This window comes from Sarcophilus harrisii, chromosome 6 (assembly GCF_902635505.1).
Source record: "Sarcophilus harrisii chromosome 6, mSarHar1.11, whole genome shotgun sequence".
NCBI classification, from domain to species: domain Eukaryota; kingdom Metazoa; phylum Chordata; class Mammalia; order Dasyuromorphia; family Dasyuridae; genus Sarcophilus; species Sarcophilus harrisii.
The window spans coordinates 234639132-234654798 of NC_045431.1; the positions used below are offsets into that span (position 1 = coordinate 234639132).

Genomic DNA, 15667 nt, shown 5'->3' on the forward strand with positions numbered 1-15667 from the left:
CTTCCCCGAAACTTTTCCCAGCCCCTGGCTTGCTGGCAGGGGGTGCTGAGCCTGGCTTCCCACGGGCTAAGCTGACTTGACCCTGACCCTAACACTGTTACCTGGGGAGGAAGTCCCCTGGGTAAGTTGGGGCGGCACGCCCAGCGCCCAGCAGACCTTTGGGCTTAGCCGAGGGCCCTGTATTGGTTCCCATGGCGTTGCCATAATTACCCGCTGGCCCCTGGGGCAGGTTGGCGACTGGGGGCGGCTGGGGAAGCGCCAGGAGGGAGGTTTTGGGCCTCAGCAGTTCCTGAAGGAGGAGGGTCCCCGTGCCGGGGGTTCTGGCTTCGGTGGCCTTGCCAGCTGAGGCAGCAGTCCCAGGCTTGGGCTCAGGTGTATTTTGGCCCTTGCTCAGACTCCTTTCTGCCATCCCAGTTGGGTGGAAATACTCATTTAATGCTGTGCTAACGGAGATAAAATATCACAAAATCCCATCTACCAACCGTGTTACTGGCCCAGGTGAGATGAAGGGGACCTCGACCATGACCTGTGGCGATAGCTGGGCGAGCTTGCCCGCCTCCACACAGGACCCTGGGGGGCCTACGCTGCCCTTGGTGCTGGGTAAGAGGAACCGGGGCCAGTGAGTTAGACTGTGTGCTTGGCAAGCGTTTGTTCTCAGAGACCAGGACTGTGCCCTAAATCTTTATGTTGAGTGTGGGATTGGTGTTGCCACCAGCCACGAAGCAATGGAGTGAAACATGGTTTGGTTTTAGTGGGCCACCCTCCTCCTAAATGTGCCCAGGCTTGTGCCTCAGGGCTGGGAGCAGACCTCGGCTTTCAGGGTGGACGGGGTGGGGGGGGGGGTCTGAATCGGCAGCCCTTGGGCCTCCCCTGGGAGCCAGGCCCTTCCCGCTGCCCCCTGGTCCTTAGCACTCCTGGGTCCTGGGGAAGGAGTGTGTCGGTCGTAGGATTGCCGTGGCCTCTTCTCTCTCTGCTGCCCAGACACCAGTGGCCACTCTTTATATTTTGTTCCTCGGGCTGCCTTGTCCCAGATACTCTGGCTCAGGGCTGTCGAGAGGACACCGACAAAGACAATCCCCGCGCCTGCCCCTTGTGCTCGTGCTGATCCTGGCCCTTTACCTCCATGGGGGTAAAGCTCTAGTGGCCATGAGTGTGTGTATGTGCATGAGGGTTCGGGCATGGGCCGGTCCCTCTTGCTGGGGAGTCCGGAGGAGAGCCCTTTGTTGGGCCGATGCTTTGTGTAGCAGATAAACTCTCGGCCCTCATGTCGTGAAGGCTGACCTCGCTAGGTCGAGCCTCAGTGACCTCCCCTAGGCCCAGCTCTCGCTCCTCGGGGTCAGTAGAGAAGAATTTTTTTCTAGTAATGGCCGTGTTGTCATGGGGATAACATCGATAAGATGGCGACTCTTGTTTGCCCTGATGTCACTTGGGGAAATGTCCAAAGAGTGTAAACTTTCTATACCTTTTGACCCTGTCTCCGAAAGACCTCCCCCCAGAGGGGGAAGCTAACTATTTGTAGAAAAATACGGATAGTGGCTCTTTTTGTGGCAGCCAAGAATTATAAATCGAGGGGACGCCCATCAATTGGGGAACGGCTGAACAAGCTAATAGTAGAATATTATAAGAAATGACCAGTAGGATGCTTTCAGAAAAACCTGGAGAGACTCGGGTGACCTGATGCAAAGGGACGTGAGCAGAACCAGGGGAATATTGTAGCCAGCAATAATTGTAAATGACTTAGCTGTTCTTGCTCATACAGCGATCAACGTGATCCCAGAGCCCTCATGACGCAATGTGCTCGCCACTCTGTGGGAAGACCTGCTGTTGACTGAATACATTCTGGAGCATTCTAGCTTGGACTTTCATTTTTTTCTCTCTGATTCAAGTCCTCTTGGACAAAATGCCCAATATGGAAGTGTTAGCTATAATTGCACATGTACAGCTTATATCTGACTGTTTACTGTCTCTGGGAGGAGAGATAGGGAGGGAGGGGTAGCATTTGAAACTTCAAAATTCAAGTAAATTGTTAATCAGAAGGAAAATAAAGGAAATGTTCAGGACTTTGGTGAAGATTGGCTTTTATACAACCCTTTCTCAAGTGCCCAGAAATCGTTTACTGGCAAATACTCTTTTCCAGAGTAGGTTCCAGGGCAGCCCCCGGGGCTCTTTCATGGGCATCTGTATTTAGAGCTGTGAGTTTGTGAATTTTTTCTGGGATTTCCTTTTGTGAATTGTCAGCCTCTGAGCCTCCCGAGAGTCCCGGCAGCTCAATCTGGACTTGCCAACTTGGAGAAACAGGCGGTTTAACAAAACCAAATGCCTCTAATTGCAGTTTTCTGGCTTGTCACATGTTCGCAGAATCTGTGGCTGTGGCAATTAGCTTGGCTTGTTCTGAGAATTCTGGAGCCACTGGGGACAAGGGGCCCCAGAGATGAAACGGACCCCACCCTCTTCCCTTCTCCATCCAACATTTCCTGGAAATGAGGAAGTGCCAGGCCCGCGGCCGGCTGTCATGGAGACGGGCTTTCAAGGAGCTCACGATCTGCTGGTGTCCCCGTGGCAGCATATGCTGACCAGCAAGAAGTCTCAGTAAGGGGAGACTGACCTCCTGAGGCAGCCGCTCCCCAAGCATTAATTAAGCACCTGTTGCATATCAGGTACTGTGCAAAATGATGGGGACAGAAAGGAAGGCTAAAATGTAGTCCCTGCCTTCAAGGAGCTTGTAGTCTGATGGGGGAGACAGTTTACCCAGAGCTCTCTTTGAGCAGGAGAATCTCTGAGGGAAGGTTATGGGGGGCTGGGAAAGGCTTGGGGCAGAAGGTGGGACATTAACTGAGACTTGAGGGAAGTCAGAGAAGCCCGAAGGCAGAAACGAGGAGGAAGAGAGGTCCAGTAAAAATGCCTCCAGTCCAAAGATGGGAGGTCTTGTCTAAAGACTAGTCATGGAGCAAACGCGACGGGGAGGGCCCAGGTGTTAACAGCTGACCAGAGCATGTTGTATTTGTTTTTGGAGAGCAGAGGGCGACAGGGGAGATCCGTGCTCTAGGAAGATGATGTTTTGGGATGGAATGGAGGTCTGAGGCACGTAGATCATCCAGCAGTTACTGCAATAGGCAGGTGTTGGGGGACCTGCTTCAAGGCAGCGGATGGGAGATGTTGGGGACCTGCATCAGGGTGGTGGATGGGAGGTGTCGGGGGGTGTGCGTCAGGGCGGCGGATGGGAGATGTTGGGGGCCTGCATCAGGGCGGCGGATGAGAGGCACTGGGGGCCCTGTCACGGCGGTGATGCTGTCAGGAGATGGGAGCTTTGGGGAAGGTGGAATCATCAGGACTGATGAGGACTCGATGACTAGCTTGTGAGCCTGGGGACGGGGAGGCCGCTGGCGCCCTTGCCAATTAGAAGAGGGGAGGGGCCAAGGGAAAGAGCATGAGGTCAGATGTGGACAAGGTGAGATCCAGTTTGAGGTGACCTAGAGCTCTGAGCCTGGAGCACAGTCAGGAGACAGAAATAGCCTATAAATAGATCTGAGAAGCATCAGCAGTGAGGTGGTAACAGAATCTGTGGGAGCCGCTGAGATCACCGAGGGCAGCAGGGCCGGGAAGAGGAGGAGAGGGCCCAGAACTGAGCCAAGAGGATTCCCACAGTCTGTCAGGGCGGCAAGAGAGACCAGGAAGGAGGGGAGGCCAGGAGCAGGGAGCCTAAGGACAAGACGAGAGGGGCAAGAGGGAAGTTTTCTCTCAGGGCGAGCCTTGGGAGACTGTCCGAGGGCGGAGGGAGGATATTAATGGCTTTCTGCTCTGGAGCCTGCTGGGGGCAGTCAGCCTCTGCGGGGGCCGTCTGGGGAGAAGGAGCCCCCTACTTTGCAGGGTGGCCCATTGCATTCTGGGAGTGCTCTTGTGACTTCAGCATCACCTCCAGCCTCTCCATCTGATCCTCAGGGGGAAGCAGGACCGGTCCCTTTGCCACCTCGTTTCTGTCTCCGGCGCTGTCCAGATCCCTATTGTTTTCTTAAAATGAAAAATCTGAGGTGGTCTGACTAGGACAGTGAGCAGCAGCGGCGGCCCTCTGCCTCCTCACTCCTCTAAACAGATGCTGGAAGGCTTAGTGCCAGTGGCCACTGGCCCCGGCCCCGGGGTTGGGAGATCCGGCTTCAGTCCTGCCTCCTGAGCTTGGCTCCCTTCACAGCTTCCCCTTCGCCCATAAATAAAACGGAAGCAATAAAGTCATGAGGTCAGCTGGTGATGTGTGTGGCAGACACGGCCCGGGATGTCTCTGGAAACGCGCACTGTATGTTCTAGTGACCGCCGCGCTTAAGTGGAATTAGCTTCCTTGGCAGCTCCAAGGAAGTTCCCCAATCTCCAGATTGCCCCCCGCCCCCCGATATTCTGCCTCCCCCCTCCCCCTTCCAGCTGCTGATTTCTGGCCAGCTTTCATCTGCCTGCTCTCAGGCTCGTGAGGGTCGTTTCCCTTTCCAGGCCTGTTGGCGCGTCCGGTAGCTCCTCGGTCAGCATTTGCACGTGCATTTCTGCAGTCAGGAGCATTCCACACGGCTCTAGATGGCCATAAGCGCCTTATCTGGGACGGCTCTTATTTGTGGACCATTTATCAGTCAGGGGACTGGCGGAGGTTCTTGCAAGGAGACTGGCCTCCAGGCGGGATCTGCCCACCTTAGAGGAGAGGCCCGGGTCCTTCAGGGAGCCGGAGGGACTTTGTCCAAGGGCACAAGAAGGGTGAGGGGCGCAGAGGAGCCAGGGGTCAGTGGCTTTCAGACTCCCAGTCTGGGCCCCTTTTCCTTTGTACCGCGTGGCCTGTTGAAGGAACTTAGGCAGGCCCCCTCACGTGGCAGAGAGCGCCGCTCCCCTTTCTAATGTCCTGTGCCACCCCCTACCCCGGCCGGCAGACCCCCAGGTCCGGGAGCTCGTCGGGGCAGCGGCAGGCCCGATGGACTTGCCATCATTGAGGACGGCCGCAAGATCCAGGCCCTGGTTCTGTGTCTTCCTCCGAGCCCTGGCACCCAGTGGCTGGAACAAGGCTCCTCCCTCCTGGCTGGGAGGAGGCTCCTTGTGCATGGCTAAAGGCAGCACTTGGTTTCTGTTCTTTTTCAGGCAAGAGTAAGGAGGCGGAGATCAAAAGGATAAACAAAGAACTGGCCAATATCCGATCCAAATTCAAAGGTGAGTGGCGGGGCAGCTCAGCCGGCGGTCCCTTGGTCTTGCCTTTGTCAGCCCCTCTCGTGCTGGTCTCCCCCGAAGTGAGCATTCTGTCCTGCCCTTGGGGAGGGTCGTGAGAAGGGGCGAGGTGGGCTTTGGTGCATGGATCTCGCTCCTGTCATGGGGTGGGGGGCAGGCCAAAAACTCCCCGTGATCCCAGCCCCTGCCGGCCTCAGTGGCAGCCGGCCCTGAAAGGCTCTCCCGGATACGTGGGCAGAGGAATGACTGAAGAAGTGTGCCTCGAGTACTTTGCTGTGCGCGGACATCGCACATGGCTCCGGGGATCCACTTCCCTGCCCCCCAGGACTTTAGGTGCTAATGGGGGAAACAATGCCCAGAAGGAGAATGTTGGCTGGGGAGAGGGGGTCACTTGAGCCGGAGCTACCCGGCTGTGGGAGGGAGGAGTTCATTATTTCAGCACTGAGGGCAGGGCTGCTGGGAGAAGGGGGATGTGACGCGATCTGGTCCTGTCAGGGACCAGGCCCCCAGCCTGAGAGTCATTTCGGACTCCTTGCTGGTTGTCATCTTCCATACCAGAGTAGCCAACCCACAACCCCCCGACCTCTGGCAGGCTTCCCATCTGCTGCTGCAACTCCCAAACACTCCCTCTCCCACCTCTGACCCAGCCCCGCCCCATGATCCTCCTCACTTCATGCCTGGAACCTGGCAGTAGCTGCTAGGAGTCTGCCTGCCTCAGGTCCCTCTCTAATGTTTCCTCTGTCCAGCCACCAAAGTGATTTTCCTTCAGTGTGGGACTCAGTAAACTCCCGTGGCTCCCTATTGCCTCCAGGATCAAGCCCAAAATGCCCTGTTTGGTCTTCAAAGGCCTTCATGAGTCAGTCCCATCTCCCCCGTGTGGCCCTTCACCCAGTGGCCCCAGCCTCCTGGCTGTCCCACCAAGGCTCCGGGTCTCGGCTCCAGCCTGGAGTGCTCTCCCGCCTCCATTCCCAATACTGACCTCCCCGGGCTTCCTTGAAGTCCCAGCTTGCCTGCACTTTCGGCAGGAAGCCTCCCCAAGCCCCCTTTGTTGTGGTGCGGCATCCTCCAGCTTCTCCTGTCCAGAGCCCGTGTGAGTGCACTTGTGGCCCGCTGTCTCCCCGAAGCTTGAGTGAGCCCTTGAGTCTGGCACCGCCTGTTGCTCCCTGGATGGCCTTGAAGCTGGGCCCGGGGCCTGGCGCCGCGAAGGTGCTTGATCAGTGTTTCCTGACTGATGGCTCAAGCGTATGGAGCTTGGGGTTTTCTTGGGGGGCGCTGGGTCTGACCGATTCTCATCCAGCAAGTTGTCAGACATGGGCTTCCCAAGGGTGCTGCCCCCCCCCCCCCCCCCCCCCCCCCCCCCCCCCCCCCCCCCGCCCCCCCCCCCCCCCCCCCCCCCCCCCCCGGAAGCCAGATGAGCTCCCCGTGAATGGCTCCTGTTTGCTGCTGACGTTGTGCTGGCTCCCCGACAAGGCATCTCTCCAGAGCTCGGCGCACAATCTAAACAAGAAGACCCAAGTGGATGAGGAGTGTTTCTCGTCCAGATCCCGAGCTGCGGGTGGAGGTTCAACCGGAGAGCTGCTTGATCTGTGAGAGCATCTTGGACAGATCATGCCAATGGCCCGTGAGCTGGGCCCCAATTTGGCCGGCGGAAGGGGACCAGCTAGGTCACCCGACCAGGCCGAGCAGCCTCCCCAGCAGAAACAGAAATCCACCTAAGCATCAGTCGGCTATTTTCCAGGTTTGTGGCAAGTTATGTCCCAGTTATGTTCCGTGGTGGGAAGCCACGAGGCGCTTTCAGGAAGCCGCAGAGATTCCAACTTGTGGATCGCTCAGTGCTGAGGGTAGGGGCCTGTTAGTGGCAGCGAACGTCTCAGAGGCCACGGCATCAGCGGGATCAATTGGCGAAGACTCCAGTACCACCATGTGGCGGCCTTCAGATGGAACTGTTTGAGCTGTTCCCAGGATTTTGGTTCTTGGCTCTCGCCCTAGATCTTTTCCCTCCACCTTGTGCTACCTGGAATATGCAAGAAACTCCCCGAGGTCAGAGGCTGCTTCATTTTCTCTTTCTGTGAAGCTTCAGGGACTGGTTACATGTTCATTGCCCTGATGGCTCTGGAGGGGACAGCGAGGTCGGTGACCTTGTCCAGCCCTCCCCCACTTCAGTCCAGTTCATTTGCATGCCATGGCATCTCCTCCCTGATGTCAGGGTCCTTTTCAAGAATGAGGAACCAACAACCACAATAGCAAGTTCATCGATTTAATGTGGTTTCTTTGGGCTCTCGTGGAACATCTGGGCGGATCTCTGTGATCCTTTGTAAGCAGGGAGGAGTCGTCTCGAGGGGGGGCGTGGGGTTCAGGACTCAGTGGTAGAAAGGTGATAATTGAAGTCATAGGAACCAGAGGATGGCAAAGACTAAAGGAGGGAGTGTCTAATATTTGAGGAGCATCTTGCATGGCTCATGAATGGATGGATGGACAGTTGGACAGATGGTTGGATGGATGGAGGGGTGGCTGGATAAATGGACAGATGGTTGGATGGATGGACAGATGGATGGATGGTTAGATGATCGGATGAATGGATGGATGGTTAGATGGACGGACAAGATGGATGGTTGGATAGATAAATGGACAGATGGATGGATGGTTGGATGGATAGATGAGTGGGATGGATGGATGGATGGTTAGATGGACGGACGAATGGTTGGGTGGATGGAAGGATGGATGGATGGTTGAATTGACAGGTGGAGTATATACTTAATGTTGGAGGAATGTCATACATGGCTCAAAGATGGATGATGGACAAAGGGAGTGCTTAATGTTTGAGGAATGCCTTTTATGACTCATGGATAGATGGCTGGACAGAAGGACTAAATGCTTAATGTTGGAGGAATGCCATTTATGGCTCACGGATGGATGACAGATGGCTACAGGGAGTGCTTAATGTTGGAGGAGCGCCTTATGTGGCTCATGGATTGACTGACAGAACTGACAGCCTGGGGACCCGTGGTGGCCCCCTGGTGCTTACCTGCCTCTCAGAGGGGTTTGGGGATAGTTTTATGTCATGTTACTTCCTGCTGTCTCCTTTCTTCATCTTATCCCAGAAAGCTCAGCAAAGTAGTCAGCATTTCACAAAAAGTCTGACCCCAAGTAGTGTTCTGACCCAACGTGGCATTCTGACCCTGTATGGTGTTCCGACCCGGTGGCCGCCATCTCCCTGGAGAAGGTGGGCATCTCCTCACGTGGCTCATGGAGGGGAGCACAGAGCTGGGAAACCTTAGCCTTCCCTCGGCTCCCTTTGGCAAAAGTCAGACAGCGGGCGGTCTGCAGCTGGTCCAGACACATGGAGCTCTCATCACGTCCAAGATGTGAAGGTCCATCCACACACACCTGCTCTTTCTCTCTCTCTCTCACACACACACACACACACACACCCATACACATACACGTTCATACTCACACGAATGCGCCTCTCAGCCTGGACCCCGGGGGCCAGGAGCTGTCCACAGCATCTGTGCACCCACTCTTGCTGGCCTTGGGCCCAGGGGTGTAGTGTGCAGAGTGGGGACGTGTCCAAGCAGACCCTCATTAGTCTCCCCCCCCCCATAGGAGACAAGGCTCTTGATGGCTACAGCAAGAAGAAGTACGTGTGCAAGCTGCTCTTCATCTTCCTCCTGGGCCACGACATTGACTTCGGTCACATGGAAGCGGTGAACCTGCTGAGCTCAAATCGCTACACAGAAAAGCAGATCGTGAGTGTCACCTTGTCGCTGAGCTCTGCTAAGGTTGGGGCGGGCTGCAGCCAGGATGGGCTCGGCCCGGCTCCTGCCCTTCTGGGGGTCCCAGAGCGCCCTGCACCGGGGGCGGGCCCCTGTGTGCTCGTCAGGCTGTGGTGCGGCGAGAGGAGGAGCAGGGCCGGTGCTCCTCTGCGGGGGCAGTTCCCTCGGGAGCGGGGCCGACTTTGGTTTGCCAGAAAACTGTCAAAGGCACTGAGAAGACCAAAGTCTGGCCTGCAGGGGGTTTGGGGGGAAGGCACGCCCAGGAACTGGCAGAGGTCAGGGAAAGCTGAGTCTGAAAGGAGGGGAAGAGGGAGGGCCTCCGGGCGGGTGCCACGGAGGAGGGGAGGAGGAGCACCGTGGTGTCCGAGTTGGAGCTAAAGGGAGAGTTATGCCAGTAAGTCTGAGGAGAGGTTGGGGTCAGACTCCTGGGGGCTTTAGAAACCGAGCAGAACTTCTCTTGGGTCCTCAAGTCAGTAGGGAGCCATTGGGGTTAATTGAATGAGGAGGGCCATGGTGGGACAGGGAGACTTAGCGCTGGGGAAAGGACACGGGGACACCTGGAGGCGGCGTGAGGTCTAGAGTCAGAGGGATGTGAGTTCAGAGTTAGGCTCAGGTGCTGTCTTGTGACCCTTCCCCTCTGCCTCAGTTTCCTCATCTGGAAAAATGGGGTCAGTCACATCATCTGCCCCAGAGTTGGGAGGACTTTGTAGTGTTGTGCAGACCTCGGATCACTGACAATGAGCATGTGACGTCCCCTGGGAGGTGACATCATCTAGGGAGAGAGGGAAAGGGGAGGGGAGGGCCCAGAATAGACTTGGGGGTGGAGAGCCAGGGTCACGATGCTGGTGACTTATTTAACACCGGCCGTTTTTGAGGCACTGCGCCGGCACTTTACAAATAACAGTCTCACTTGTCCGTCACAGCCGCTCTGGGAGGGAGGTGCTGCAGGTGGGAGGGGTCCACGGGTCGCTCCTGCGCTCCTCCACGGGCCGGGGGCAGCAGCTTGCGCTCCTCGGGCATCCTGGGAGTCCTCGGCCTGCCTGGGGGCAGAAGGCCCATTGTGGGAGGGCAGGTCCGTGCTCGGGCTCCCTTTGCTTCAGTTCCAGGCTTTTTGCTGCTCCTGTCTCACTCTCTTTTCCCTGGGACACAGGGCTACCTTTTCATCTCTGTCCTAGTGAACTCCAACAGTGAGCTGATCCGCCTGATCAATAATGCTATCAAGAACGACCTGGCAAGCCGGAACCCGACCTTCATGGGGCTGGCTCTGCACTGCATCGCCAACGTGGGCAGCCGCGAGATGGCCGAGGCCTTTGCCGGGGAAATCCCCAAGATCCTGGTGGCCGGGTAGGTGTCTGCCCTGGGGCAGTGGGCCCAGAGAGGGGGGCCCCCCCTCACCACGTGGAGGGAGCAGGGGGCTGCGCCTCGGTGCCCCTCAGAGCTATACTATTGTAAGGGGCGGCCTTTGGGCAGCACAGAGAAGCTGAGGAGGTCCAGAGACTGTCCCCATCTCTGCCGGGCAGAAGACCTAGACTCCCCCAGCGAGGGAGGAGACCCTGCCCTGCGGCGGACGGCAGGGCATGAGCCCGAGAGCTGGCTGGCCGACCGGCTGCTTGCCCGCCTCCTCCAGCGGAGTCCTGGGGGCACCATTTTCCGTGCAAGAACATCACGGTCACTCTGTTGCCCCATCCCTTAGAAGTACCCCCTCTCCCCAGCCCCGGCAGTTTCAGGATGTGACATATAGTGTGAGAGCAGAAGCAAGACGGCAAAATAGTCTGCGTGGCTGGTGATTCCCTCCCAGAATCCCTGGGGCGGGCCCAGAAAATACACCAGACCGAACCAGCATCGGGAGACCTGAGGCAAGATCACGAGTCGGTTTTTGGGCCCAGGCTCATGCGGGAAACAAATCTTCAGACCCTGGGGAAGGAGCAGGACTAGCTATTTGGGGCCAGACCGAGCATTCTCGTGCCTAGGGAGAAGCATTGGGGTAAGAAGGGCCCTTAACTCCAGGGGGAGTGTGGGAGCAGGCGCCAGCTTGCATCTCTGCCGCCCACTGCTCACAGACCCGGAGCCGCTGAGGGCGGGACCTGTGCCCGGGGCAGGGCTCTGGTGAGGAGCTTACCAGGCTCTGAGAGAAGAGCAAGCTCAGAAGCAGCCGCCACTGGGTGACTCGGTGCCCAAGAGCAGGGCGGAGCCCAGCTCCCGCTGCCAGCCCCACCTGATTCCTGCAGGGGAAGACCCAGGCCAGGAACCTCTGACCCAAGGGGAGTCTGCAGTCCTCCCACCAGGGCCAGCAGAGCCTCCTTGCTGGCTGACAGGAGCCACTCCAGCAGGTCGTGCTGAGGCTCAGACCCAACCAGGTCACCGACCTCTGAACTCAGACCCGGGGGCAGAGAGTAGCTTTCGCCCGCATCAGACCCCTCTGGGATCATTTCTGAGCTCTCTTGAGATCCACGTGGCACTCACCCCTCCCAGAGAGTGACAGCAGAAGTGGCCCAGACCTTCCCTTCAGAGCCCTGACAGAAAGTCCTCCTAATTCAGTGGGAAGCCTTGAAGAACGAGCAAGAAGCCATCATAAATGTGCTCTTATGGCGACAGGGATGCTCCGGGCCCAAATGCGGAAGGGAATGACCCCCAAATGTCCCCAAGAAAAGCCTGAAAGGAAACCACAGACTGGCACAAACTCAAGTAGAATTCCTAGAAGAGAAAAAAAGCAAAGGCTTAAAAAAAGTTAAAACTGTTTCTATAAATGGAATGAAAGCCGGAGAGAAGAAAAGGGGAAAGAAATGGGAGCCAAGGAAGCCGGGCCTGGGAAGGGAATTCGCTCGGCTTGGCACCTGAGGTACAGATCTTTGCCCAGGCACAAACACTCTGAAAATGAAAAAGTGCCAAAGAGAAGCCAGTGACTCCTCGAGGTAAAAAACAAAATTAAGGTCAGAAGACTGAAAAAGAAAGAGAAAAGCCAGAGCATCTCACAGGAAAAATGACTGACCTTGAAAACATTGATGAGGAGGGAAAAAACGTTAAGAAGCGTGGAAATCCCCGACCAAAAAAAAAAACAAGAGTCAAGACTTCAGATTTCAAGAATTCTTCAGAGAAAACTGTCCAACTCTCTGAGAACCAGGGGGATGAAGTGGAAATAATCTCCCGGTCACCTCCTCAAAGTGAAAACGAGCAGGCCCATCCCAGCCCAAACCCAGAGCTTCCGTGATAAAGAGAAAACCCTGCAAGTGGCCAAAAAGACAATTCAAGCCCAAGCTGCTGTAGTCAGTCACATAAAATTAAGCAACTTAGCTTTTCAGGAATGAAAAGCTTGGAAAACGTATTCTGGACAATGTGAGTTGATAACCAAGAATAATTTAGCCAGCAGAACAGAAGGAAAATTGATTTTGAAGTAGAGGTCTTCCAAGTATTGCTGATGAGAAGACCAGAGATGTGGAGAAACTTTGAAGTTCAAGTACAGGAAATACAAGAAACATAGAAATATAAACATGAATGAACAGTGATAAAGGACTAAACAAAGATTAACCACTTTCATCTTAATTTTGTAAACTTTTTCTTTTATCTGTGGTCAGAAAGGGAGTCTAATTAGCCACAAGATCTGGGAGGTTTTCTGTTTTGTTGATCGTAGAATGGAAAGAGATGAGAAAGGGAGTAAACTAAAGGGGAAGGGAAATGGAGAAGTGTCTCCCATTTTCAGAGCGTAAAAGTCAATACACAGAGAAGGAGAAAGAGGTGGTGAGAGGCTGGCTCTTGTATCTCTTGAGTGAATTGATCAAAGGAGACACGTGCAGACACAGCATTCATTATGGAAATAGCATGAAAACAGGAAGGAAAGGAGAGAAGGAAGAGTTAGTTTGAGGCAATGGGTTAGTTCTATGGAAAACAAGTAAGGATGTGCAGAAATATATCCGGCTCCTTTTGAGTAAGTGGAGAAGACGGCAAGTTAAGGGACACCCAGTGGAGGATAATGGAATCCTGTTCTTGTGCTATAGGAAATGCTGAAGCAGATGGTTTCCCAGGAAGACTTTGTATGAACCGATGTAAAGGAACAGAAGTGGGAGAACGTATAGGTGCTGACAGCGGTTGGATAAAGCAAACGTCTCTGAAAGACGCAGGGACTCTGGTCACGATTGCAGAGGGGCAGCGATGAGAGCTGCCAGGCTCCTCCTGTGGGAAGAGCAAAGGACACACATGTGGGCATTTGTTGTCCGTGACTACGCTTGTCGGTAGCCAGAGCTTTATTTCTTTCATTTCTAAGTGAGGAGACGGCAGAACAGAGAAGGTGAGGAAGACATCACAGAGGATAACACATGTCGGTGGTCTCCACGGTGAGAACCTTCCCTTCCCCTGGGTCTTGACACGTTTCTCCTCGACTCTTGGCCCTGACTTGTGTCTGCTGGAGCCTGTTCTCAGAGGTGACCTGATGGCCGTCCTGCCCCTGCAGCTGTGTCCCCCCCCCCCCCAGTCTGGCCCTGACAGCCATTCCCTGAGCAGTGGTTGACACCAGACCTCTGTGAAAGGCAGGTCCTGGACACGGGGAATGCCGGAACACCACAGGAAAGAGCAGGGCGGTTCCAGCGGAGCGGACTCTGGAGGAGCATGGGAGCTGGCAAAGACTGAGATCTTGGGGCAGCCAGGGGGCGCAGGGGATAGAGCGCCAGCCCCGAAGTCAGGAGGACTGAGTTCAAATCTGGTCTCAGACACTTAACACTTCCCAGCTGTGTCCCTGGGCAAGTCACTTAACCCCAATGGCCTCAGCAAAAACAAAACAAAAACCAAGAATTAAGACTTCTAAGGCTCAGGCTCACTTGGCCTCCCCTCAGATTGGGAGGCGCATGCTAGGTGTTAGGCCCCGGATGTATCAAGATACAGGCAGTGGGGGGCTAGCCCTGAACAGCACTGCTTGGGGGTCTGGGGAAGGAACCCAGGAGATAGCACTGGCACCCCTCTGATTCTTGTTTCTGCCAGGGAGAGAGGGGCTCAATGGGGAAATGTGGTAGGGCTGAATCGCAGTCTCGCCTAGGGGAGAGTTCCCCAACACTCTGGGGTGCTTCCAACTCTGCGTCGCTCAGTGTAGCTCCCCTTCTCTTTTCTCCCCCTTCGTCGGCCTCGTGTGTTGTCCGGAAGGCTGACTTCTGGCTCCTGCCCCTCTTTCGGGGCTTCTGGTGGGAGCTGCCTTTTCTCCCGGCACGTCGGGCCGCGGCCCAGCTGGGGCCCGAGCACTTGGTGTGTGCGGTGAGTTGTTCTTCCTAATGGATGGGCCTGTTGGTCTTTCAGAGATACCATGGACAGCGTCAAGCAGAGTGCGGCCTTGTGCTTGCTGCGTTTGTATAGAACGTCCCCGGACCTTGTGCCAATGGGCGACTGGACCTCCCGCGTGGTGCATCTCCTTAATGACCAGCACTTGGTGAGCATCTTGGGCCGGGGGGAGCTGGAGGCCGAGTCCCTCTGGCGAAGGGATGGTTAGATTTTTTTTCCACATCACTCCTGTCCGTCTTTGCTCCATGGTTGGACCTGGGAGAAAGGTCATGGATTTGACCTCGGCATAAAAAATGACTTAAAAAAATCCTAACTTGTGTCCACTGGAAGCCCCACATTTGAGGAAAGAGGTGGGGACGGAGCAATGATGGGTCAGTGTTTGTTGCAGGGACAATTTCTTTCCTGTCACATTGTTTTCCCTCATAAACTCCCTAGTTAGAAACCCCTGATGAAGTGCTTGTATTAGTGATTCATTGAGGGGACTGCATCTCTCCATAAAGTCAAAGGCAGAATTAGAAAAATGATTGTTAATAATCAGCGATTTGGGGAGACCCAGAGTAGCCCCTTTTTCTTTAGTGCTCATTTCAAAAGTTCAGTCTCTGGAGGACGTTGCTGAGAATGAGGTTGGATTAACTTTCTTAACCGTCTTGTTCAGACCCCACTCAGTTGTGGGCGACTCAGTTTTCGGTGGCATAAATTATTTGACTAGATTGTCTAAGCTGGGGCTTCCTTAGAAGTAAACAACACTTACATTTTCCTTGTTATATTGACATCATTTATTAAAATCCCTAATTAACCCAGAAATTGTGCCTCCGGAACTTTTTAAACATCATAGGCAGAGGGAAAATAGGTTTACTACTGCGCTGTGGCTGGAGCTGTGGGCTAATCCATCAGCTGTTCTGGAAAGCGGCTCGGAACCATGCCCCCAAATCTACCAGGTAGATACCCCAGAGAGATTAAAGAAAAAGGGAAAGGCTCTATATGTAACAAGAGATCATAGCAGCTCTTCTTGTAGTGACCAAAAATTGGAGAGTAAGAGCAGGCTCAGTTTGGGCGAACAAGTTCTAGTCTCTGAATGTGACAGATCCGCTCATGCTACAGGAAATGTGGGACGGGATAGTTTTGGAAAAATCTGGGAAGATTTATCTGGACTGAAGTGAGGAGAACCAGAAACAGTGTTGCAAAGATGAACGATTTTGGAAGACTTCATGTTGCTGATTGCTGCAGTGACTGCCCACCTCCAGAGAGAGAAGTGCGGGTTAGGATGGCAGATAGGGGCAGATTTTGTTTTGTTTTCCTTTTTTTGGACCTACTGATTTTTTATTTCACCCCACTTGCCTGGGGGAGGGGAAGGAGATAAATTTGGAATGGAAAATAGAGTAAAATGGAGATTTTTTTTTAAGTATGAAAGAAGGGTCAATTCCAGTCTCTTTACCTTGAAG

The 15667-nt window shown here is 54.7% G+C and overlaps 1 protein-coding gene across 4 annotated transcripts in view; it reads left to right on the top strand.

Annotated features, from left to right (window-relative positions):
- Positions 1 to 15667, top strand: part of AP2A2 (adaptor related protein complex 2 subunit alpha 2) — a 51337-nt gene that overhangs the window by 12959 nt on the left and 22711 nt on the right. For all 4 annotated transcript variants that reach the window (XM_031942511.1, XM_031942512.1, XM_031942513.1 and 1 more), the window contains exons 2-5: positions 5107 to 5175; positions 8797 to 8939; positions 10117 to 10310; positions 14244 to 14373. In XM_031942511.1, the coding sequence (XP_031798371.1) occupies positions 5107 to 5175; positions 8797 to 8939; positions 10117 to 10310; positions 14244 to 14373 (536 nt within the window). The remainder of the gene's footprint in view (positions 1 to 5106; positions 5176 to 8796; positions 8940 to 10116; positions 10311 to 14243; positions 14374 to 15667) is intronic.